General features: G+C 42.4%; 1 protein-coding gene across 7 annotated transcripts in view; it reads right to left on the reverse strand.

Annotated features, from left to right (window-relative positions):
• USP45 (ubiquitin specific peptidase 45) overlaps window positions 1-27161 on the reverse strand; it is a 170693-nt gene that overhangs the window by 18873 nt on the left and 124659 nt on the right. For all 7 annotated transcript variants that reach the window (XR_008891292.1, XM_056566177.1, XM_056566172.1 and 4 more), the window contains 3 exons: window positions 23136-23223; window positions 5004-5085; window positions 4595-4686 (listed from right to left, as the gene is read on the reverse strand). Coding sequence is in view for 6 of the 7 variants with exons in the window: in XM_056566177.1 (XP_056422152.1) it covers window positions 4595-4686; window positions 5004-5085; window positions 23136-23223 (262 nt within the window). In the remaining variant the exon portion in view is untranslated. The remainder of the gene's footprint in view (window positions 1-4594; window positions 4687-5003; window positions 5086-23135; window positions 23224-27161) is intronic.

Raw genomic sequence — 27161 nt, forward strand, 5'->3', positions numbered from 1 at the left:
TATCTCTATTCAACGCACGGAGGTCAAATTGACCCTCTTTGCAGATGACATCCTCATCTTCATTGCGGATCCCAGGGCTCGTTACTCAACGCTGATGTCAACGCTGACTCGCTTTGAGACTTTCTCGGGAAATAAAATTAACCAGTCTAAAAGTGAACTTCTATCGTTAGGAACCCCGAGATCCTCCTCCTACTGGGCTGCACTCAATATCCCCGAGGGGCTCCTTAAGACTTCTATTACGTATTTAGGAATCAAAATAGAGTCCCCGTCCTCATTGTATACATTGAACTACCCCCCACTCTTCCAACAGATTTGTGCTGAATTGCAAAAATGGAGCCACTTGCCGATCTCTTTCCTGGGCAAATGTCATCTGGTAAAGATGATTAGCTTCTCTAGGCTCCTCTATCATCTGCAGACTTTACCTATACTACTGAAACACAAGGACATCAACACTCTTAATTCAGCCTTTACTTGTTTTATCTGGTCGGGCAGGCGTCCCCGCATCTCCCTTCAAAAATTGATGTTTCACCGAGCGGATGGGGGAGTGGGCTTTCCCAACCTCTGAGGCTACAACTTATCGTGTCTCTTTAGACACGTTTTGGACTGGATTTACACATCCAACTTCCACTCCAATTTTGAGGTAGAGGCGGACTATGCGTTCCCCTGGAACTTGGTGTCCTGCTTGCACTCTAGATTATCGTGCCTGCCCGCACATATAAAATGGTCTATTCTGATTAGGGACACAGTGGTAACATGGCGGTCAGTACGCAAGGCCTACAATCTACCATTTCTCTTGTCAGGGAGACTAAACTTGTGGGGTCATCCGGAATTTCCCCACGGTAGGGAGAATGCCCTGTTTGATCAGTGGAAGCGCAAGGGGCTATGTACAGCCCGTCAACTAATGCACCCTGAGATAGGTCGGTGGTTTACCCCAAGCGAGCTCTTACAACACTTCGGCATGCCTCCCTCTCACTTTCTCCAGGTGTCGCAACTACTGTCCTTCTGTACCTCTAGACTTCGGGACCCCGTCTCTGAACTACGGTCCTCACCCCTGGAGGATTTGATAGGGACGCAGCCTACGAAGTTATCTATCTCTGCCTTGTATAGATGTTTCAACGACCGTCTTTTGAAAGTTTCTAAACACACTCTTTTTGACAAGTGGGAAGCGATCTTGAGGGACCCCGAGACTAGAGATCACATACTGGATGGATGGGCGAAGGTTAGGCAAAATATCATAAATGAAAGGTGGCGGGAATCTTACTTTAAAATGATGCACTTTGGCTATCTGGGCTTTAAAATTGCGGCCTCAGCGGCATTTCCTGACAGGATCACATCTTGCCCGAAATGTAACACTCCTGCTACTGACTTCCTGCATGGCATCTGGTCCTGTGAGAAAATTCAGCTATTTTGGAGGGCGGTGGTTGACTATATTTTCAAGTTTTGGAAGGTTAACTTGCCATTGACGCAATGTGCTCTCCTGTTCCAGTCTGTTGATGCATCCATTGTTGAAAGGGCGGGCCTGCGGTCTCTACCCAGGTTCATTCAGGTCATACTCCTGGTGGCTAAACGGAAAATTTTACGGGAATGGATCAAACCTGCAGTGCCCTCTTTGGCGGCTGTGGTAGAGGATCTCAAAGACTTTTTGGAGGTCGACAGACTGGACACGGAGAGGCATCGCGAGAGGAATGCCAAAAAGTTATTTGCTAAGTGGCAGACCTTTCTAGTTGCCCATCTCACTAAACCACAAAGAGACAAAATTGTACTGCTGTTCGGCCACATGGAATGGTACTCTTTGGCTTCCCTCAGCAACACTTTGGGCCCACTCCGCATTTCGGATGACAGGGGATGATTCTCGCGTGCCTATATCCTCTTCTTCTACAGCTACCTCTTTTGTGCTTTTCTTTGTTCCTTTCTTTCCCTTCTCCCCCTTCCCCTCCCCCTCTTTTTGTTGTTGTTGTATGGATGTATGGGTCTGTGTGTTTGGGTGGATGTTATGTGCGCTAGGGGTGGGACACCCCTGTGTGTGGTAGTGTTATTGCACTATGTCGAATACGTACTGATTTGTTTCACAGGTTTGGATTGTGATTGTATATTATCTTTGTTTTTGCGCCTCTAGGGTCCGGAGTGACCCTCTTCCTGTTCACATACCTGCATTATTATCCTGACTGCTGTTTCCTTTTATTGAAAAATTTTTGAAAATCCTTTCAATAAACAGAGTTTGAAAAAAAAAAAAAGCAGGACCAAAGGACCATAGAGAGAAATAAACAGAATGTGTTCCATTCAGATGAATTGGAGACCTTTACAGAGGTCACTCTACAGGAAGGGGGATGCTGATCTCTGCTGTGATTGGTGGGGATCCAGTGTTATCTCTCTACTGAAGTCACCTTTCATTCTGCTCTTAAAGGGGTGCTCCGGGGAAGTTAAGAAAAATAAAAATCCCCCAAAGCCACCACAATACCTGTTATGTGTCCCCTGTAGTTATCCATGTGATTTTGCCTGCTCCTGTGGCTCCTGTTGTCTCCTAAATATTCTTCTTTGCTTGCAGCCCAGACTACAACTCCCAGCAGTCAGTGCTGCTCTGTGTAATGGCAGCCAGCCAATTGCTTTTACTATCTTTGCGCATGCTGTGTTATTGTAAACACAATGAGCATCACACACTGTACATGTCTTTTCTTTCAAACTATCCTTCCCCCAGCAATAAATCATGCTATGCTCTGAATGGCAGCAGTCAGTGATCAGATCTACAGCAGGAAAAGAGCAGCGTTATGTGCTGAGGAGACACTGGGCTGTTTCTCTACCGGCAAGATCCTCACACAGGGAGGGTGGTGTGGCTGTGAAGCCAGAGAAGACAGAAATCACATGGTGTTTGTCTTCCAGGAGGTTGGGGACTAGTCTCCTCAGGGAGGGCTTTGCACAAAGACAAGGTGGAACTGATAATGACATCTTTCTCTCACTCCCTGCATGTAAGTGACAGCCCAAAAAGTGAAACTGCTCTATATAGCTAATGAATGGTATGTAGACAAATAAATAAGTTGGTGAGAGGGAAATGATGGGCTATGGTTTTAGTTCCCCGGAGTACCCCTTTAAGAAGAAAGACATTACTAAAAAGTTTTCTGTACAGAACAGGAAGTTATAGCTTGGTTTAAGCCCTATTGGCCAGAATGAAAATTGCAAGATTTCAGGATTATTATAAAATATAGACCGCAAAATGGAAAATATAAAGAAAAACATTACTAAAAACTCTTCAAAAATATATTAAACTTAAAACCCTGATTTAAACAATAGGACATTTTCTGATGGCACATTCCCTTTAAAGGGGTACTCCAGTGCTTAGACATCTTATCCCCTATCCAAAGGATATGAAATGACTACAGGGCGGGCGGCGTGTAACGTCACGCCCCTGCGTGATGTCACGCTCCGCCCCCAATGCAAGTCTATGGGAGGGGGCCTGACAGCTATTACGCCCCCTCCCGTAGGCTTGCATTGAGGGGCGGAGCGTGACATCACACGGGGGCGTAACGTCACACACCGCCCGCCCTGTAGTCACAGGTAATCAGTCCCGGAGAGAACACGCTCCAGGGACTGATTACAAACGGGGTGCCGCGTGCATTATCCCGGGGGTCCCCAGCGGCGGGACTCCCGCGATCAGGCATCTTATCCCCTATCCTTCAGATAGGGGATAAGATGTCTAAGCACCAGAGTACCCCTTTAAACTCAACTGGTCAGCCTGAAACATTCTGCATCTGCTTAGAAGCTCCTTTGTCTAAGGTTCTATTGGTGAGCCAAAGCATCTTATCCTATCTTGCCTAAATATTCTATACAGTACATGCAGTATATATATATGAATAAGCTGTCCTGTTCCCATTCACTTAAAAGCAGTAAAGATAAAAATGGCATGTGTGATTTCACAAGCGATACTCAGGATAGCCCCTCAGTTACCTGTTTCAGCACAATGAAAGATCTCATTTCAGTACAGCATTTCTTATTTGTGTGATTAATAAATTACTGTATTACTGTACGGTATGTGTAAAATGAAAAGGATGTAAGTGACAAGGAAACTTTTTGACAACCAATTGAGAGGTAGCAGCTGCAGCCCCCCGGCTGACCTTTAAGAAACTTTCCTTAGGCTCATGCTTGTGTTACTGGGATACATCTATGTATGTACAGCCTTTTAAGAGAAAAAAAAAACAAGCAGTTTGAAAATTTATTATTTGAGCAGTCAAAATGACTATTCCTGATTGGTCAATGTAATCCATGAGAAAAGGGATCTTTCACAGTACTTATGTTTATGTTATAAACATAAGCCATGATGTTAATGTGACTATAGCCATACATATAATTCTGCAAGCTGCAGGTGGGCACATTCATATTAGGCATGTTAGATTCTCTTATGTCTAAATTACTAATAAACATCCATTTTGGATATCCTGAAATAATGTATTACTTTTACAGAACGTATCATGCTGCTTAAGGCATGACTGCATTTTCTATTAGTTTTAGCATATTCTGTAACAACTGTCATTGCCTATACTTATAGGAAAGTCCTCTTTCTCAAATTATTACCGTATAAACGGTAATAATGAGATATACTTACATTTTCACATTCTTCACACATGACTGTGCTGGTTAATTCTCCAACAAATATCATGTCAATAAAATTAGCTTTTATGCCTTCTCTTCCGTAAGCTAGGGATGAAGAAACACTGATGTTTAACAAAATGACATACCTGTGTCAACACTTGGAATAATACAGAATCAGAGAATGCTTTAGTAACAAACAATATATTCACACTGACCACTAGATGGCATTAAAGAATTGCTAGGCAGCACTAGCTTAAATCATTTCAGACCCTAAAAGTATCATATGTTAAAGACAGCGTGAGGCATGTATAGCCTATGTTTCAAAAATGGGGGGAAAAAAATAAAGCATACTTGATTGGAGAATAGCAAAGAAATTATGCAAAGACTAAGAATACATATGTTTTATTTGTATAATAAAGTACCTTTGACTTTTCTCTTTGTTTCCTCATCTGCAGTTTTCGTCGTTGGGTTGTTAAATGCTTTGAGAATACCAGACTGTATACGCTGCAATGGGAGAGAAAGAATAATGCTTATAACCAGCACACAAACTAAATCCAATATAATATCCTACATTAAACATGTGCAAAACTGTATTCTTTATGTATGGAAGAATTGGACAGCACCATTAATGTTTATTTTTGATCCTTATACCAAAAAATTTGATCTATATTTTTATATTATACTAAAGGCAAATTAGGGCAACTGTGGGAGATAACATAAGAATTAACAAAATACTACACCATTTGTTTTAAAGAGGAAATTTGGCACACATTTTCAGCATAATACTAATCCAACTAATAGAAGATGTAAACATAGATCAACCAGTGTAAAGATGCTCCAGATTTTTTAACAGCATAAGCCAATGTAATAAACATGGCATCTTCAGACCTGTCTAGTCTAATTTTATACTGTCTAAGAAATAGTTTTTCTTTTAATCTCCCCCAGAGTCATAATGTATCAGTCGGACATAATACAGACAGGTTTCCAGGCTCACACAATTAAATGAAGAGGACAAATACATTGGGGCAGATAAAGTAAAACTGTTTTAATTCTTAGACAGTTTAAACAGTATAAGCATTGAACCAGCTTTATTACAATGGCTTTATAACTTTTGAAGGGTTTCTCTCTTCGGAGTGCACTTTACGGTAATGACATGTTATCTTTATTCTGTAGGTCAATATCATTACAAAGATACCCGATTTATATAGGTTTCACCTGCACTGGATGATTGCAATGCAGTAACTGCTTCCCCCTGCCAGCTACCCAGACCTTTTTCAACCAAGATCAAAATTTAACAAAGATGACACCTCCAAGGTGAAAAATGCCTTGCTAGAGAAGCTGAGAGTAAAGATGATTGACTGGCCAAGCATGACTCCAGACCTAAACCCTATTGAGCATCTGTGGGGCATCCTTAAATCAAAGGTGGGGGAGCACAAGGTCTCCAACATCCACAAGCTCCATGATGTCGTCATGGAGGAGTGGAAGAGGACTCCTTTGGCAACCTGTGAAGCTTAACGCCCAAAAGGCTTGGTTGGGGTCTATTAAAGGAATAAATAGTACATGGTTGTAGGTGTAGGCACAACACCCGACTGGTTGCAGGTGTGGAATTAGAAACCATGCAATTGGAGCCCAGTACATCACAGGCCCCAAGGTTCCATCATACTTTAATTTTTATTACTGAGATTCAGGATGCTTTTTATCATGAAGTACTATAAAACATTCTAGAAATAGTAGCCATTATCTCTTTAAACTATTAAAGAAAAATCTAGAGAGGATTTTGTAGTTGCAGATGCATTCATGATGGAGTGTAGGTATTCTGTCCAAGGTAACTAATGAACTGCAAGTTTATATTACTGGCCTCTACCATCTTCTTTGACTTAAGAGGCCAAGGTAAGAAAGTAGAGCATGTTTGCCATTCTACTGCTGGTAGATAGTACCAATAGAAACTATTTAGGGATGTCCTAATACCAATACCTGTATTGGTGGCGATACTGGACATTTGCACTAGTACTTGTCCCTCATATCTATTCCGATAGATCCTGTTAAGAGGCCAAGGTAAGAAAGTAGAGCATGTTTGCCATTCTACTGCTGGTAGATAGTACCAATAGAAACTATTTAGGGATGTCCTAATACCAATACCTGTACTGGTGGTGATACTGGACATTTGCACTAGTACATGTCTCTGATATCTATTCTGATATCTGCATGGGGTATGTGAACGTGGTTTCTTCTGTAACTGGCAGCAACTGCTCTGGCAATGTGACATCATTGTAAGCTTAGCTGGGCTGAAAATCAGAGGAGCAGCCAGAGGATAACCTGGGCGCTTGGAATGTAGAACAACCCCTGCTGGAAGGTAGGTCTCGTGTCTAGGGGGTGATTATGGGGGGCCCAGGGATATTTTGCTCTGTGGCCGGATTAATTGTAGGTATGTCCATGACCCGGAGTGCAGCCACTACTTGCTATGAAACAGGGACGGACCACTAGATAGCAGCTCTGGTGTAACCCCTACTACACCTGTATGAGGCTATGGGACATAAATGAGCACAGCTATTTTGATATGCTGAGAGCCACGGGGGTTCATAGAGGCAGGAGCCAATCTGTACAGTGGTAGTGTGTCACAGGGTGGGCTGTCACATATGTGTGACTAAATAGCAGTATACCACAGGAAGAGCAATGACAACACTACTTTTGATCATAGTCAACCGCACTAAGAGGCAGTATCTGCAGGTTAGTGCGGGTGAAGCTGCTGTCCGTTTCCCCTTAAAAAAAAATTATAACAATAAAAAATTGTATCAGGATATTGCTAGAACTATTGTCTGTCCTCATGTTTTTAACAACTGAAGAAGCTAAGAAACAGCCATACCTAGCCACTTCTTAAGAAAAGCTAAGAGCAATGAATTAGCAAAATGACATTTATGACCCCAATCATCAATACCATCAGAATCCACCTTCTAGTGTAGACTTAAGACTGGTGATATCTGGAAACAATCGTCTATACCTCAAATACCCTCTCATCGAAAAAAAGACAGTGCTGAAGACTAGTAACACATCCTGTTAACCTGTTCCACTTCAGTTCTTCAAAAGATGAGGCAAAGGATGATACATATGGTACCACAGAGTGCTATAAAACCTTTTTCATGGTCAGCCTTTCTGTGAATCTTCAAAGCAAAATAGGTTAAGAGAAAGTCAAGCAAGACAGTAGCTTTTAGAAGGTAAAATGTAGTAGAAAAATTGGCCTTAACTACAATTCCAAGTCTCCTTCAGAGCAGCTCTTATACTTGTGTGGCAAGTGGGCTCTGCAGTGCATATAATAGCTTTACAAGTAAGAAATAGACAAATTACAGGCATGTGGGGTTTCAAGGAAAGCAATTATTTAGTGTTATGTTCAGTACAATACAGGAAAGGGTCAATTGTCAGTTACAATTGAAACCTCAGGTCTCAAGGTCTGACACCTGGTTCAATTTGCTCATTTGTAAAAAGGGAAGACGTCAAGAAATACACTTGGAGTAAAAGGAATGCTAAATGAAATAAAAATCTGTTTGTCCTCGTCTATAGAGGTAAATGCTAGGCGCGCAATCTTCTAAATTGAAGTTTTGGTTCTGAAAACCATCCTTTATTAAAGAAAATTGCTTGTCCTACTGCTAAAGCGATGTGCAGCAAATATATATACAGTTATGGCCGTAAATGTTGGCACCCCTGAAACTGAAGAGTTTGAATACTTCAAGAAAATGAAGTATTTCTCACAGAAAAGGATTGCAGTAACACATGTTTTGCTATACACATGTTTATTCCCTTTGTGTGTATTGGAACTAAACCAAAAAAGGGACAAAAAAAGCAAATTGGACATAATGTCACACCAAATTCCAAAAATGGTCTGGACAAAATTATTGGCACTCTTAACTTAATATTTGGTGTCACACCCTTTGGAAAAAATAACTGAAATTAGTCGCTTTCTATAACCATCAATAAGCTTCTTACACCTCTCAGCGGAATGTTTGATCACTCTTCCTTTGCAAACTGCTCCAGGTCTCTCTTATTGGAAGGCGCCTTTTCCCAACAGCAATTTTAAGAGCTCTCCACAGGTGTTCAATGGGATTTAGATCTGGACTCATTGCTGGCCACTTCAGAAATCTCTAGCGCTTGTTGCCATCCATTTCTGGGTGCTTTTTGATGTATGTTTGGGGTCATTGTCCTGCTGGAAGACCCAAGATCTCAGACGTAAACCCAGCTTTCTGACACTGGGCTGTACAGTGCGACCCAAAATCCGTTGGTAGTCCTCAGATTTCATGATGCCTTGCACACATTCAAGGCACCCAGTGCCAGAAGCAGCAAAACAACCCCAAAACATAAATGAACCTCCACCATATTTCTGTGTTGTGTGTTCAGGTACTGTGTTCTTTTCTTTGTAAGCCTCATTCTGTTTTCGGTAAACAGTAGAATGATGTGGTTTACCAAAAAGCTCTATCTTGGTCTCATCTGTCCCCAAGATGTTTTCCCAAAAGGATTTTGGCGTACTCAAGTTCATTTTGGCAAAATGTAGTCTTGCTTTTTTATGTCTCTGTGTCAGCAGTGGGGTCCTCCTGGGTCTCCTGCAATAGCGTTTAACCCCTTAAGGACCAAGGACGTACCGGTACGTCCTTGGTCCTGCTCCCGTGATATAACGCGGGGTTACACGGTAACCCCACATCATATCACGGCGGGCCCGGCGTCATAGTGAAGCCGGGACCCGCCGCTAATAGCGTGCAGTGCCGATCGCGGCGCCACGCGCTATTAACCCTTTAGCCACGCGCTCAGAGCTGAGCCGCGCGGCTAAAAGCAAAAGTAAAAGCTGCCAGTTAACTCAGTGGGCTGTTCGGAATAGCCGCGACATCCCGAACAGCTTACAGGACAGCGGGAGGGCCCCTACCTGCCTCCTCGCTGTCCGATCGCCGAATGACTGAACAGTCAAGCGGCAGAATCATCGATCACTGGTTTCCTATGAGAAATGATAAAGATCAGTGTGTGCAGTGTTATAGGTCCCTATGTGACCTATAACACTGCAAAAAAAAAAAGTGAAAAAGTGAATGAATATCATTTAACCCCTCCCCTATTAAAAGTTTGAATCACCCCCCTTTTCCCATAAAAAAAACAAAAAATAAACAGTGTAAATAAAAACAAAAATATATGGTATCACCGCGTGCGGAAATGTCCGAATTATAAAACTATATCGTTATTTAAACCACTCGGTCAATGGCGTGCGCGCAAAAAATTCCAAAGTCCAAAATAGTGCATTTTTGGTCACTTTTTAGATCATTTAAAAATGAATAAAAATCGATCAATAAGTCCTATCAACGCACAAAATGGTACCGTTAAAAACCTACAGATCACGGCACAAAAAATGAGCCCTCATACCGCCCCATACACGGAAAAATAAAAAAGTTATAGGTATCAGAAGATGACAATTTTAAACGTATTCATTTTTCTGCATGTAGTTATGATTTTTTCCAGAAGTACCACAAAATCAAACCTATATAAGTAGGATATCATTTTAATCGTATGGACCTACAGAATAAAGATAAGGTGTCATTTTTACCGAAAAATGTACTACGTAGAAACGGAAGCCTCCAAAAGTTACAAAACTGGGTTTTTTTATTTTATTTTGTCGCACAATGATTTATTTTCCGTTTCACCGTAGATTTTTGTGCAAAATGACTGACGTCATTACAAAGTAGAATTGGTGGCGCAAAAAATAAGCAATCATATGGATTTTTAGGTGCAAAATTGAAAGAGTTATGATTTTTTAAAGGAAAGCAAAAAACGAAAATGCAAAAACGGAAACCCCCCCTGGTCTTTAAGGGGTTAATTTCATTTACATGTCGATGGATAGTTTGCGCTGACACTGATGCTCCCTGAGCCTGCAGCACAGCTTGAATATCTTTGGAACTTGTTTGGAGCTGCTTATCCACCATCTGGACTATCCTGCGTTGACACCTTTCATAAAAATTTTTCTCTTCTGTCCATGTCCAGGGAGATTAGCTACAGTGCTATGTGTTGCAAACTTGTTGATAATGTTGCGCACTGAGGACAAAGGCAAATCTAGATCTCTGAACATTGTAACATTGAGATTGTTGATATTTTTCCACAATTTTGGTTCTCAAGTGCTCAGACAGTTCTCTTCTCCTCTTTCTGTTGTCCATGCTTCGTGTGCCACACACAGACACACAAGACTAAGTGAACTTTTCTCCTTTTTATCTGCTTTCAGGTGTGATTTTTATATTGCCCACAACTGTTACTTGCCCCAGGTGAGTTTAATGGAGCATCACATGCTTGAAACAATCTTATTTTTCCACAATTTTGAAAGGGTGCCAATAATTTTGTCCAGACCATTTTTGGAGTTTGGTGTGACATTATGTCCAATTTACTTTTTTTCCTCCTTTTCTGGTTTAGTTCCAATACAAACAAAGGGAATAAACATGTGTATAACAAAGCATGTGTTACTGCAATCCTTTTCTGTGAGAAGTACTTAATTTTCTTGAAAAATTTCAGAGGTGCCAACATTTACGGCCATGACTGTAAATGAAGAGGTAGGTGACTGTACTGATCACAGAGCCTTATACATTGGTGCAACATATAACATTTCATCCACTTTCCCAAAGCCATTCAGATAAAGTGTCATTTTCAGGTAACCAGTTTTCAGAGTATTTTGTATCTTAAAGTGTTTGTCCAGTTTAATAGTGGGTCCTCTGTTCATGATCTTTCTATCATGTCTAAAGTGGAGACCAGTAAACAGGTGTCTCTCTCTGGAGGACCTTTCCTGCCCTGCATTGCACAGACAACCTATTAAATACGTTTAGTGAATGAGCACTGAATAGTGTTTAATTTTCCCTGTGGTGGTGCTGTAGGGAAAGTGAACAACTACTGTTAGGTTTCCAATAGATAACAGATGATTGCTGGGGGACATTTTTGTGGACAGCATATTGTCAGGGGACCTTCCTCACAAGTTAAGTTTGTCAAAAGCAGAGAACCCCTTTAACAATTTATTGCATTTAAAAGTAGCAAAATCTAACCATAGTGAAAAACTATATAATGAGATCTCACCCAATAAAATGTGATCTGTATTGCAATAAATCATATATAATTTTAAAAAAATCTAACCCTTTTTGCAACATAAGGACACAATCATCAAAATATGAGTTATGTACAGCAGCCTTTATTCTGCAAATGAAGTACTCATTTAGGCTAAAATGATGCCTTTTGTGAAACTAAACTAGTAAAAGTAAAGCTTTATCCCTCTGAAACTCTACATTTAGATTATGGAAGTTCGTATGCTCATAGCAGTCCCCGGAGAGGTCTTCTTCCTGCTTCTAGGGGTCACATCAGCTGGCGATAGGCTGAGTGGCAGTGTGATGTATTGGGACCAGAAACCAGGAAGAGGGCAGGGCCTGGGCCCAATATATCACACTACCGCCCAGCCTATTGCCTGCAGAGGCAGGACATCGTTGTTGGTTTTAAGATGGTCAAGTATGCTCTTTTTGTTAGAAGAGTTTACATTATTTTTTATTACTAAAGATGTCACACCAACTGGCCTGTAGTTACCAGCTTCTTCTCTGCTACCTTTTTTTTTTTGTGGATGGCCACAACACTGGCAATTCTCCAGTCATCAGGAACATTCTCTGTTAAAAAGGTATGGTTATACAGATCGGTCAGATCATCACAGATCAGAGAACTCTGGGTTGGATGCCATCTGTACTAGAGCTGGGTGGTATGACCAAATATGTGTATCACGGTATTTTTGTAACTTATGGCGGTTCCACGGTATATAACGGTATTTCTTTCAACCCCCCCCCAATCATGTTACCAGCCAGCGCTGTTCTGCTCCCCCCAAATCATGTTACCCGCCAGTGCTGTTCTGCTCCCCCCAAATCATGTTACCCGCCAGCGCTGTTCTGCTTCCCCCCAATTAATTATCAGCCCAGCGGGGTACTACTCACATGTCACCTGAAAGCACTTCCCTCCTCCTCTTTGTTGCGGGCTGCCGGCGCTGGAACTCTATACTGTACGCCAGTGGTCTCCAACCTGCGGACCCCCAGCTGTTGCAAAACTACAACTCCCAGCATGCCCGGACAGCCAACGGCTGTCCGGGCATGCTGGGAGTTGTAGTTTTGCAACAGCTGGAGGTCCGCAGGTTGGAGACCACTGCTGTACGCTGTATCCCTATGCCCGGGCTGCAAAAGATAAACAAAATAAACTTTAACTTACCTACGTCGGCCTCACGCTGTTCCTGGGGACTGGAAAGTCTGAGAGACGTCAGCCTATCACCGGCCGCAGCGATGTCCCGCCCAGGCCAGTGATAGGCTGAGCCCACTGTCATGTAAGAAGCCGGCTTCTTACATGACAGTGGGCTCAGCCTATCACTGGCCAGGGCGGGACATCGCTGCGGCCGGTGATAGGCTGACGGCTCTCAGTATAGAGTTCCAGCGCCGGCGTCCCGCAACAAAGAGGAGAGGGCAGTGGTTGCGGGTGACATATGTGAGTAGTACCCCGCTGGGGGGGAGCAGAACAGCGCTGGGAGAGACAGGAGAGAGCACAGAGGGGTACTATCAGACAGGAGAGAGCACAGAGGAGTCCTATCCGACAGGAGAGAGCACAGAGGAGTACTATCAGACAGGAGAGAGAACAGAGGAGTCCTATCAGACAGGAGAGAGCACAGCGGAGTAATATCAGACAGGAGAGAGCACAGAGGAGTCCTATCAGACAGAAGAGAGCACAGAGGGGTCCTATCAGACAGGAGAGAGCACAGAGGGGTCCTATCAGACAGGAGAGAGCACAGAGGAGTCCTATCAGACAGAAGAGAACACAGAGGAGTCCTATCAGACAGAAGAGAACACAGAGGAGTCCTATCAGACAGGAGAGAGCACAGAGGAGTGCTATCAGACAGGAGAGAGCACAGAGGAGTGCTAGTCCACCCTCGCTTACTGGACACATGCCTGTGCTTCAGCTTGGACAAAGCCATGATTTTATAAGCCACAATTTCATAAAAAAGGAAATAACATTTTCTTATGAAGTATATTAGTAAGGTAAATTTTTAGTCAAGTTGTACATAATATAAAAAGTTTTTGAATCTGACAGTGCCCATTTAAATACTGTTCTCTAAGCACTCTTTCCCACTGTTATATCCCATATATATATATATATATATATATATATATATATATATATATATATATATATAAAATAGTCATTAAAGGGCTTGGAGCAGAGTGAGCACTGGTCTCGGTAGTTGAAACCCTGTGATTGCCTTGCCATTGACTGCACAATCTACAGGGTTTCAATGGTTACAATAGGTGAAATCATGGCCTCAGAGCCTGCCATATATACGGAAGCCTATGAGGCCCAGACACTGCCTTTGTGTCACAAGCTAAGTGTCAGTGTAAGGGTATATTCACACGGCAGAATTTCCGCACATCCACACCAATTCCATGTCGGCATTCATTTAGGTGGTTTCTGGCTTGTGCGTATTTCGTGTGGAATCCACATTTTGAAATTCTGAAGTGTGAATGGGAGTGCGGAATCCCATTGAAGTCTATTGGGCTTTAATTTGATGCAGAATCTGTGCGTAATTCCACATGTAGAAATTTTGCCGTATGACTATACCCTGATATTACAGCAACAGCACCACTGTACTACTACTTCCACTGATTTCGATCGTATTCATATCATGGCAGCTCTGGAAATGCACACAGTCCCCTAAAACCATACTAGCAAATGTGTACTAGAAATAGTGTTCCTTCCTTTCTAAACCCTGCTGTGTGCCCATACAGCAGCTTATAGTCACATACGGGGGAACTGCTGTACTCAGAAAACATTTCAGAGCAAATTTTGGGGTGCTTATTGCTCTATATTCCTTTGGGAAAATTAGAAAATTTAAATGGGCACTTTCAGATCCAAAAACTTTTTATATGTTGTAACTGATGTAAATTGCAATATGTCCGTTTTAATAATTTAGAATATATCATAAGGAAAATTGCCCCTGAAAATCCCTCCACTAGGGTTCCACATTCCTACTGGGACACTAACCAGTCCTGCAGCAGCATCATCTTGTCCACGAGTCATGGACAAGGGATGACTCCTGGACAAGGCTGCATGAGCAGACACATCAATCACTTTCCACCACCACAAGGGTGGGACATGCCCCTTGCCTTGAGAGGATTTCTAACACTTTGAGCTAATAAAGAAAGGTATTTTTATAATTTAATATAGGTGATAGAGGCATGTATAGATATACATGGTCAGGATTAGGTATTGAGTAACATTTTTTCAGTGGGATCTGACATGTACATTTGGAGAGCAGGAAACTTGCAAAGCTGACTGTGATGTCATCCCTGGCGACCTCTGCGACCCAGATATCATGTTTACAGGAAGTTATTTATGTAAATAAACTAACACATAAGAAAAGCAGCAACAGAGAATGCCAAGGGGCAAAAAAAAAAGAAAGTTTGGTGGAAACAATTAAAGGGGTACTCCGGTGCTTAAACATCTTATCCCCTATCCAAAGCATAGGGGATAAGATGCCTGATCGCGGAAGTCCTGCCTCTGGGTCCCCCGGGATCATGCATGCGGAACCCCGTTTGTAATCCGACCCGGAGCGTGTTTGCCCCGGGTCTGATTATGGTTGACCGCAGGGAGGGCGGCTCCGCCACTCAATGCAAGCCTACGGGAGGGGGCGTGATAGCTATCATGCCCCCTCTCGTCGGCTTGCACTTAGGGGCGGAGCGTGACGTCACACGGGGGCGGAGGCGTGATGTCACACGCCGCCGGCCCTGCGGTCGCCGGTAATCAGTCCCGGAGCGAACATGCTCCGGGCACTGATTACAAACGGGGTGTCGTGTGCATGATCCCGGGGGTCCCCAGCAGCGGGACTCCCGCGATCAGGCATCTTATCACCTATCCTTTGGATAGGGGATAAGATGTTTAAGCACCGGAGTACCCCTTTAAGGGAATATGAGGGATTACATATTTTGGTCTATATCAGCAAGAACAAAGGGTCGGACAACCCCTTTAAAGAGCTTCTATAGGTTAAAAATATGAACACAGCGGGATCAATGCTTTATACTGGTGGCTAGAGGAACTGATGACATTTAAACTTTGAAGACCTTACCAAAACATTTTAAATTGTGTCATCAATGTGATCCCACGAAATTATGCATCAGAGGCATTGAAAAACTTTATATAGGGATTAGGGGAGGAGACCTAAAAAGAATTCTAGCTCAGAAAGAGAGCAGGTGGATAGTAACCCTGGGCACGATGGAACCTGTTGACGAACAGCTTAGTTTCACGGCATTCTTGTAAATTTTTGCATTGTATCCATACGATTTTAATGCTCTCTTTTATTTATTTTTATTTTTGTGTATATTGTATGACCCTGACGTATACCTCATCTTATTCATCTTTATTATTGCCACTTGTGAGAATACCTGAAGACAATCTTCTAAGAAAGTGGTGTCACCTTGGAAGGATACGATCCCCCTTGCAGCAATTTGCCATTATTTAGTTCTTGTTTATCGTTCCCTTTTTTCTTTTTATGAATTTTCCACGTTGTATTGTAAAGCACATGAACACATTATAGTAATTTTATATTTTTATGAATTGTAGTATTTTAAATATATTTATTTGAATAGAATTTTGATAAATTAAGCACTTTAAAGCACTTTCTATTCATAATATACTATCTTAAAATATGTATATTATCATAATTTTGTTTTTGCACTTGTCATAATTATGTATTATTATTATATTTTTCACCCTCACTTATACAGTTTTGTATCACTATGAATTATCAAGTTAGTAATTTTGTAGGAGTCTATAATCATGAAGCTTTTCATACTTTTATTATTTGTAACCATTGTGAGAATTATACTATAGACTTAATATCATATGGTTACTTTCCATATAATATTTCTTTCATAATTGCTTATTTTTTTAATTTAATCTAAAATTATTTACTCTGTAATGATAATGAATTGCTTGTATATTTAGTTGAGGTTTCACATGCACATTGCACTCTCTAAAGTGTGTTTCAATGATAGATCTTGGAGTAAAATGCACTATGACTTACTTTCAGTAGATGGCAGCAGCAGGTTGATATTGGAGCGTGGGTTGCGCTGCGCGCATGTGCCGGGACGTCCGGGCATGGCATCTCATCCCCAGGGTGTCAGTAGGCGCAGTGCGCAGGTCCGGATATGATGTGTCCGTGACCTGGGTGCTGTTTGTCATGACGCGGCAAGGGATGCGAGAACTAGTTGTTCCGGGACCAGGTGCATGCGCCGTCAAGCGCATCCCTCGCTACAGGTGACGCCACTAATAATAGTTAGTGGCATATATAAGTAAGAGATGATAGCCTCAACATAGAGTTCCTTGAAAAAGTCATTCTGACGAAACACACGTCGGAACTGGCAGTGATATGTCTACCATGCTTGGCTAATACTATTAAGATATACTGGCTATAGATTATGTGATCCAGTGAGGACCTTGGTCCCCTATTTTCAGTGCATTTTACTCATTACAGCAGTGCAATTGAAAGCATAGGAGTGCTCCCCATTTTTTTACTATTAACTTTATGGTTTATTATTATTATTGTGAGACTCAATATCTGCCATCAGTTTTGTTTTTAAAGTGTCTTTATATTTCCTGTCCATTGGTGGTATTGTTTATTTATTCAAAATAAAGTTTTCTAATTGTATCAGTAGCAATGCTTTTTTTTTTTGCTGCAAATGCCAATAATATACATATAGCAAATAATGCTAAACAATGACTACTGATTGCAGTATTTTGTGAGGAACTAAATGTTACTGACTACAGGGCAGCAATCTTAAAATAACTCTTCAGTGCTGTGTTTTGTGGAGAATTGTGATCCATTAGTGGATAACCTCTATTCTATTGGATCTAAAGTAAATAATTTGCCAAGGAGATAATCGATAGGCAATTCACTGAGCTGAATAACCTCAATGGGTTTAGGGCCGTAATTGACCCCCTCTGGTGGGATTAGGGAGATAAACAATTTATTTAGGTCAAACAGAAACAGAGATTTTGAATAGTAATGGGGGAGGGGAGGACAAGCAGCAGTAACCAATACGGTCCTATCCTATATGAAAGTGGTTAGAACAATACATTAGTGACATCAGCTGTCTATAAAACAAGTCTGTCGCTCTGTAACAACCAAGGACAGCACAGAATAAATCCGCATCAAAGTAGTACAATTTTCACTCTACAGATTAAAAACATTGATACAGTAATTCCAGTAATTGCTTATTAAAAGTGGAATTTTTAATCACAGCATTACTATGCAGATTGTGCAGGTCACTATAGCCAACAAGAAGCCATAATATTATTATATAGTAGTACAAACTGGTAAAACAAACAATATGTCATATGTGAAAACTTGAATGGATTCCTTCAAGTAATAAAAAAAAATAAAAAATAAAAAATAAATGTGCCATATAAACAAGGATATAAATTGACATTTTCTTAAATTTTTTTCTGGCACCAGACATTCACGGTATGCAGGGAGTGATTTCCTTCTGTACTTTCTGCAGTTCAGCATACAGTCCAAAATGACATATACCACTGTCTGCTTCTCAGCGCTTTCAGAAACTGCCCCCTCCACCTCCTCATAGTCTGCTCCACGCACAATATACAAATAGGAGAGAAAACCATGCATTTGCGTTAAGAGGCACGCTATGAAACAACCCATGAACTTTGTACATTATGAGGGAGATCTATCAAAACCTGTCCAGAGGAAAAGTTGCTGAGTTGCCCATAGCAACCAATCAGATCGCTACTTTCATTTTCTAGAGGCCTTGTTAAAAATGAAAGAAGTGATCTCATTGGTTACTATGGGCAACTGGACAGTTTTTCCTCTGGACAGGTTTTGATGAATCTCCCCCTATGGGTGGTCAATCATCTAGGGGGCATCACCATGAACAATATACGGAATGTTATTGACTGCATTCTAATAGAAGTCACATGAGTCCTTTCCTCAATGGGAGGGGGGACCTACACAAGCATATTTTAATATTATGGTAGTTTGAGTATAATGTTTCCATTAATAGCACCCCAGCACCACCATGCTCACATAAATAAAGCCATGATGCAACTGACTACCCTGATGTTCAAAACTGCTAGGTAGACCTTAAGGGGTACTCCGCCCCTAGACATCTTATCCTCTATCCTCAAAGGGGACCAGCCGATGGGACCTCCTGCGATCTCAGTGCAGGCACGTGGTGTTCTGAACATTAGGTTTAGAACACTGGGTTCGGACAGCCGCCTTTGTGACGTCATGCCACACCCCCTCCATTCATGTCTATAGGAGGGGGCGTGAACGCCGTGCGCCTGCACGGAGATCGTGGGAGGTGCCAGCGCCGGGACCCCCGTGATTAGACATCTTATCCCTTATCCTTAGGATAGGGGATAAGATGTCTAGGGTGGGGTACCCCTTTAAAGGGGTTGACTGACTTTTTTCTTCTTATTGGAACAGACTTGGATTTGTAATCACTTCCATTCCCTTAGTTGTTTCCGCCGACCTTTTTTTGTCTTTGTGCACCTGGGCATCCTCTGTTGCTGCTTTTCTAATTCATATAAAGATTCCAGTTGACATCACAGTCTCCTGCAACACACCCTCCTGTCTGAATGTGGCTCCACCTACTCTACCCCTAAACAGGGAAAAGCAGTACTCTATGTTCCCTCAAGTGTATGTTTGACAGCAAACATCTCAGAAAAAAGTGGATCTTAGTCAGGCGCAGCTACAGTAGAAGACAGATGACGATATACGGGGATTCACTTCATAAGGTTTATTTAAAGGCACAACAGCAATGTGTTTCTAGCCCACAAAGGGCACTTCCTCAGGCAATGTGCCTGAGGAAGTGCCCTTTGTTTGCAAGAAACGCGTTGCTGTTGTGCCTTTAAATAAACCTTATGAAGTGAATCCCCGTATATCGTCATCTGTCTTCTGCTGTAGCTGCGCCTGACTAAGATCCACTTTTTTCTGAGATGTTTGCTGTTATTACCAGCCGGTGAGCGAGGACCTGACCGGAGGATCTAGGCTGCAAACAGATGTCATTTGTCTATACACTATATGGTGTTGTGCCCTTGGCGCAACATCTTGTGGTAAGTGTAAATCTTTACATTTTGCCAAAAATCTTTTAAAGTATCACACTAGGGGCGCGTGTGTCTTTTTTCTCTTTTATCCTACTCACATGGTGGCTCAGTGGTTACCACTGTTCCCTGGGGTTCTTGGTTCAAATCTAGCTATATTTTAATAGAGAAATATAAGCACTGTTAGTACGGTGTATAATGGCTTAGTGGTTAGCACTGTTGAATTGCAACACTGGGGATCAAATAGATTATCCATTTATGATGATGATTTTATTGCTTACATTTTTATGAAATTTTTTCCTCTTTACTAAAATATTGTGTAAAGTTAGGGAAGCATATGCATGGAGACAAGACTAAACCCATCACCCACAAAAGTCAATGCAATGCTAATTTATTGAAAGTTCCAGACAACCCCTTTAAAATGTCGTAAAAGTCCTAGTTCTAAATTTACTTTTTACTTCCGTCATTATTTTGCTTTCTAGCGCATATAAAAGTATATATAATGCCTACAGTTCTGCACAAATTTTTCTAAGAAGTTGCACAATAATATAAAAACAAATGTAACACATGTAGTACAGACAAAGGAGGTTATCTTAATGTGTTACTGAATTTATGTACTACATAGCCAAAACATCAAACATTCTGATAAAGTCTGATCTGTCCGTTCAGGACATCTTAAGATGTGCAAATGAAGCAATGACAAACTACACAACAGGATAGTAAATGTCTTTTAAAGCATCCTGGTGGCAGACATATTGCTGTGGGCATTCTTACATCAAGAAACACATGGTTGTGACACTCCACTACAATTGCATGGTTCACAGCTGTGGATTTCCCATGGAGGACAATGCAGCCACAGCTAAGGTACTGCTGGGTTAGATCGACAACTGTCAGTGCTCAAGGGCCTTGACATACCCCCAGAGCCGACATCCTATTTTTGTCACACCGTCTATTGCCATGAAAAGAGGGCTAGAGAAAAAAAAATAAGAAGAGAGCTGAGCTTTTAATAGTGCTGCTACCCTGCTGTGCTGCCCTGGGGTGATAAAGAGGATGCTCATACTAATGTACCATTATTGTAAAATAGGCTCTGTAATTGTGGCAGAGGGTGGAATCCAACCTTTAGCTGACCAGTATTGGCAATGTCTCCAACACAGGCACAAAGCCCTGTTTCAAATGACTCATACACGGGTGACTGCAGAAGTTTAGTATGTAGTTTTCTGACAGACGTCAAGATCACTGGAAGCATAAATGGGGTCACCAGCCATTCTTTTCCTCAAGTTCACAAACCGTGGAGGTGACCTCGGAATAGCTATCAGCATGTAACTCAACAAAGCCATGTTAGAACACACAGAACAGGCAGATGATAAAACAGGTGAATGCATTCAGTTTACCACAGTATAAATGTAGAAATGGCCATATACACATATCAACTTCTGGTTTATGGAACACAATTACAATTGATTTGTGCTTAAATATAACATTTCAAATATTTTGTTTTACCGAAATGAAAACTAACAAATGTAGCCTCTGTGGGGCTTTAATTTATAAAGGGGTAGTCAGGTGGAAAACTTTTTTTTTTTAAAATCAACTGGTGCCAGAAACAGGGCTGTGGAGTCGGTAGATAAATGTTCCAACTCTGACTCCGCAGTTTTTTGTACTTCCGACTCCTCTGTATTAATATGTGAATGTATTTATAAACACGTACAGTTGAATCCAAGAAGCTGTTCCACCAAGTTCTTCTTGGCTCTTCTAGCAGAGAGGTAGTTGGGCAGAAGCTGCTGCCTTCTCCTTTTTGTGTGCTGATCTGCTGCTGAAGATAGGGCAGTGGGAGAATCCAGGAAGGGGCATTTATTATAAAACATGATTTCCCTAGTAGAATCCCATAGTCACGTTTAAAGTTTAAGCTAACAATCGGAGTTTACAAGTTTTTATAGCCTTAGCTGAATGGCAGCAGCTTTTCCAATGGTTTACAACTTCAATCTTGAACTATTGACCCTCCATTCCCTTCACTTATACAAGTGTCTCTAGTCCTGCAAAAAACATATTTACTTAATCCCTTATCAGTGAGAGGATAGGTTACCCATGGGTTCCCTGTAACAGCAGAACACAACACTATGGAAAGTATAAGTATTGCCGCTCCTAATTGTGCGTTGCGTGCCATATAGTGAAGCACATGAAAAGCATGCTTCTTCACGGTCACTTAAAGTGTTTGTTTTGCAGTTACGTGAGGCACTGCATGCATTGGTCTTTATTCTTACAGTAGAGAAATCATTAATTATAACTTTTTGTGAATTGGGACATTTAAATTTGCTTTTTTTTTCATTCCAATCTAAATTTCGTAGGAGTCGGAGCATTGTTTACCGACTCAGACTCCAGGTACCCAAAATTTTGTTTGACTCCTCGACTCAGACTCCACAGCACTGGCCAGAAAGTTAAATAGATTTGTAAACTACTTCTATTAAAAAATCTTTATCCTTCCAGTACTTATTAGCTGCTGAATACTACATGTGAAATTATTTTTCTTTTTGGAACACAGAGCTCTCTGCTGACATCACGAGCAGAGTGCTCTCTGCTGACATCTCTGGCCGTTTTAAGAACTTTTCAGAGTAGGAGAAAATCCCCAAACATATGCTGCTCTGGACAGTTCCTAAAATGGACAGATGTCAGCAGAGAGCTCTGTGTTCCAAAAATAAAAGAATTTCCTCTGTAGTATTGAGCAGCTAATAAGTACTGGATTAAGATTATTTAATAGAAGTAATTTACAAATCTGTTTAACTTTCTGGCACCAGTTGATTTAAAAAAAAAAAAAAAAAAAGTTTTCCACTGGAGTACCCCTTTAAGGGGTTAGTAAGGTAAAAGACTACATGGAGTGTTATATATGTATATTTTTTTTATAGAAGTTATTTACAAATCTGTTTAAAGGGGTTCTCCGCTGCACTGCCTCCCAGAGCTCCGCTCGCAGCGTCCGGAAGTTTATTAGTCCGAACGCTGTGTGCGGGCTTCCGTGTTCGAGGCCGCCCCCTCGTGATGTCACGCCACCCCCTCAACGAAAGTCTATGGGAAGGGGGCATGAGAGCGGTCGCGCCTCCTTCCCATAGACTTTCGTTGAGGGGGCAGGAGTGACATCACGAGGGGGTGGCCTCGAACACGGAAGCCCATGTTCTGATCTAAATGGATAGCATCATTTTGGATTTATTGGTGAATGATGGAAGGTAACCACTCTCACTTCGTGCACAAGATCATCTACAGACCACACTAAAGTCACCAAGGTCAAGATAAAGTCATTCCGAAAATCCAAAATGTTTCCATTAATGGTGTAGACATCAGCTGATCAGGGTTTGTTTAGTTTTTTTTAACTACATATCATATAGAACTGCGGCACCAAAGCCTTTAGCTATGAACTGAAAAACAAGAAAAGAACTTACCTTTGTTTCTTCTAACCGCAAAGCATCCAGCAAATAGTGAAGTAGTTCCTGGCTATCTTGTTGCTGGAAGGTTTTAAATCGAGGGGCTCTATAAAAGAAATTCACAGCAGGTTCAATATCAAGGAACGGTCATACGCCATCAAAGCTTTATGAGTATACTTATAATACAAGACAACTAGCAGAAATCTTTACAGATGTCGTGTAAAAACAGACTTCTGGTACTTGTGGTAAATTCAATCTCTATACAAAATATTTTTTGGGACAATAAGTTGCACTAGACTGTAGGGTGCACCAAAGTTAAAGGGGTACTCTGCTGCTCAGCGTTTGGAACCAAATGTTCTGAACGCTTAGAGCTGGCACCGGGAGCTCGTGACGTCATAGCCCCCCCCCCCCCCTCATGACGTCATGCCCCACCCCATCAATGTAAGTCTATGGGAGGGGGCGTGACAGCCGTCATGCCCCCTCCCATAGACTTACATTGAGGAGCGGGGCATGACATCATGAGGGGACAGGGCTATGACATCACAAGCTCCCAGAGCCGACTCTAAGCATTTTGTACCAAACGCTGAGCAGTGGAGTACCCCTTTAAGAAAACAGAAAACACAAAAACACAACCTTTATAACTAATAAAAACCATTGATGGTGGTCTAAAGTACTGAATGGGGTTATTGCCATTAGTTCTGGTGGTTTAGTGTAGAAATGGGGGCTCATATTTTATTTCCCAGTAAAAATTGTATTCACTACCTGGTGGTCTAGGATGGAAGAGGGTTGTATATATTTTGTTTTCTTGTGACGCAAGATAAAATAAAAGGCTTATACATGGTGATCTAGGGAACATGATGGCATTAACCTTTTGTATTCTGGTAAGTAAAAGAAGTGGTTAATTACTCCTAATCTGGGGGTCCAAGCAATGGGTACATGAAAATACAGATGATCATTATAATTGCCAGTGGTAAACTTATACCAGCCTCCTGATGTAAATACTGGCTGAGCCAGTGGTGCGCATCAAGAGACCGAAAAGAACCGGAATCCTCTCAAAACAATCTTTGGCATTTTTATTGTGGAATTTTTAATAAACATGCCCAAAGAATCTTTTGACCAATTTGCTGGAAATATCATTTGTACCTTATATAAAGATTTTGGTTTAACACTGCATACCACATTCCTCAGTATAATTCAATAACATAAATAAGACGTGTGACAATAAGCACACTCAAGGCTACTGTGACCCTAGTGGTTACTTCCATAATGTTACACAATGCAACCATCCAGCTGCATGGATAACAATTGTGTTTACTAATAGAAAATTCTTCTTATTTAGGGTTAAATTCCACAGGGTTATACACTCCCAGATACACTGTTGCAGCTATAAAAGCATATTACAAAATTATCCCATATTCGACCCGGAAAGTGAAATAAGGCTATGAATAAAAGTAGTGAATTTGACCTGGCAAGCTGTCTTGTTTTTGTGCAATTGTATGCAAGCCCCTACAGCTTACTGCCAACAAACACTTCATCACAGCAGCATTTCTCTAGATCAGTGGTGGGCAACCTTTTTTTTCAACTGAGCCAAATATCGCCAAAACCACGATTGAAATTTATTTTGAGAGCCAAATTTTTAAAACCGATAATAAATAGGATAGTACACTGTTTTTAGTTTCAATAAGTTTTTATTATAAGTGGGGACAAGGGGGGGTCCTGTCATTTGCCCCCACATATAATGCCCCCCTGCCATGTGCCCCTCATATATAATGACCCCCTGTCATGTGCACCTTATATATAATACTCCATGTCCTGTGCCCCTCACAATATAATGCCCCCGTCATGTGCCCCCACATATAATGACCCCCTGACATGTGCCCCTTATATATAATACCCCATGTTCTGTGCCCCTCACAATATAATGCCCCCTGACATGTGCCCCTCACTTATAATGCCCCCTGTCATGTGCCCCCACATATTATGCCCCCTGACATGTGCCCCTCACATATACCGTATATGCCGGCGTATAAGACGACTGGGCGTATAAGACGACCCCGAACTTTCACAGTTAAAATATAGAGTTTGGGATATACTCGCAGTAAAAGACTACCCCTCCTACCGTGATGTACGGTACCTTGTAGTCCCCCCCCCCCCCCCCCCCCCATTAGGTAGGCAGTATAGTTTCCCCCACATTAGGTAGGCAGCATGTTCCCCCACATTAGGTCAGCAGCTCCCCCACATTAGGTCAGCAGTTCCCCCACATTAGGTCAGCAGCTCCCCCACAATAGTAGGCAACTCCACCACAATAGTTGGCAGCTTCCCCCCCCCCCCCCACACACAATATTAGGAAGTTCCCCCACAATAGTAGGCAGCTCCCCCCCCACAATAGTTGGCAGTATAGTTCCCCCACAATAGTTGGCAGTATAGTTCCCCCACAATGGTAGGCAGCTCCACCCCACAATAGTTGGCAGTATAGTTCCCCCACAATAGTTGGCAGTATAGTTCCCCCACAATAGTTGGCAGTATAGTTCCTCCACAATGGTAGGCAGCTCCCCCCCACAATAGTTGGCAGTATAGTTCCCCCACAATGGTAGGCAGCTCCCCCCCACAATAGTTGGCAGTATAGTTCCCCCACAATGGTAGGCAGTATAGTTCCCCCCACAATAGTTGGCAGTATAGTTCCCCCACAATGGTAGGCAGCTCCCCCCTACAATAGTTGGCAGTATAGTTCCCCCACAATAGTTGGCAGTATAGTTCCCCCACAATAGTTGGCAGTATAGTCCCCCCACAATGGTAGGCAGCTCCCCCCCCACAGACATACAGCTTCAAGCCATATACAGTGTACGGCTGGAGGCTGTATGTCTGTATACTGCCCCCCCCCCCCAGTGTTCCGGTCAACGCTCCTCCGGCCCGGGGTCACCATCTACTGCTATGGCCTATGGACCATAGCAGTAGGTGCCGGGACCGGAGGAGCGGTGACCGAAACACTGAAGATGACGTGCCGCCAGTCACTTACCAGGCTCCGGCCGGCACGCGTCTTCCTCTGGTCCTCCTGCGCCTCTATGGTTGTACGCACGGGACATCCCTGCATACAACCATAGAGAGGCGGAGGATCGCAGGAAGACCGCAGGAGGGGCGGAGGAGGACGCGCGGTGGCCGGGAATGGTAAGTGACCCGCGGACATCCTTATGTCCCGAAAAGATTTTTCGGAACACAGGGATGTCCGGCATAGGAAAACCTATGATTATCTGCCCGGGCCGGCTCCCGTGTGCGGCTGCAGGCGGGGGCCGGCAAGAGCAGGTAAAAACTAATACTGTATACTAAAAACCAGGGGGCCTCCAGCTGTTGTGAAACTACAAATACCAGCATGCCCGGACAGCCTTTGCCGGTGTGGGCATGCTGGGAGTTGTAGTTTCACAACAGCTGGAGGCACCCTGGTTTTTAGTATACAGCAGTGGTCGGCACTATGCGGCCGCTGCTGCTCTGCATACAAGGGCCTGATACTAGTATCAGGCCCTTGTATGTTACCGGTGTGCATGGGCGGCCGCCGCGGCCCGACCGCACTGCAAGAGCCGCATTAAAGTGTGTGAAGAGCCGCAGCTTGCCGACCACTGCTCTAGATGAATACAGTGGTCCCTCAAGTTACAATATTAATTGGTTCCGGGACGACCATTGTATGTTGAAACCATTGTATGTTGAGACCAGAACTCTATGGAAACCTGGTAATTGGTTCTAAAGCCAAGCCAGGTGTCCAAAGGAGCAGTTAACCCTGGCACAGATAAAGTGCACAGAACATGTAATACCTACCTGTACTGTAGGGGGCGCTACCAGACACCAGTCAGTTCATACAGTTCAGTAATATAGGTGAAGAGCACAGAGCATGTAATACCTCCCTGTACTGTAGGGGGCACTACAAGACATCAGTCAGTGCATATGTTTCAGTAATACAGGGGTTTTACTAGTGAATGCCCATTCTGATTGGTCAGTTCTTCCAGCCATTGACACATTTCACAGATCTAGATTGTCTGTACATTGTATGTTGAG

The sequence above is a fragment of the Hyla sarda genome, chromosome 3 (assembly GCF_029499605.1).
Source record: "Hyla sarda isolate aHylSar1 chromosome 3, aHylSar1.hap1, whole genome shotgun sequence".
Lineage (NCBI taxonomy): Eukaryota > Metazoa > Chordata > Amphibia > Anura > Hylidae > Hyla > Hyla sarda.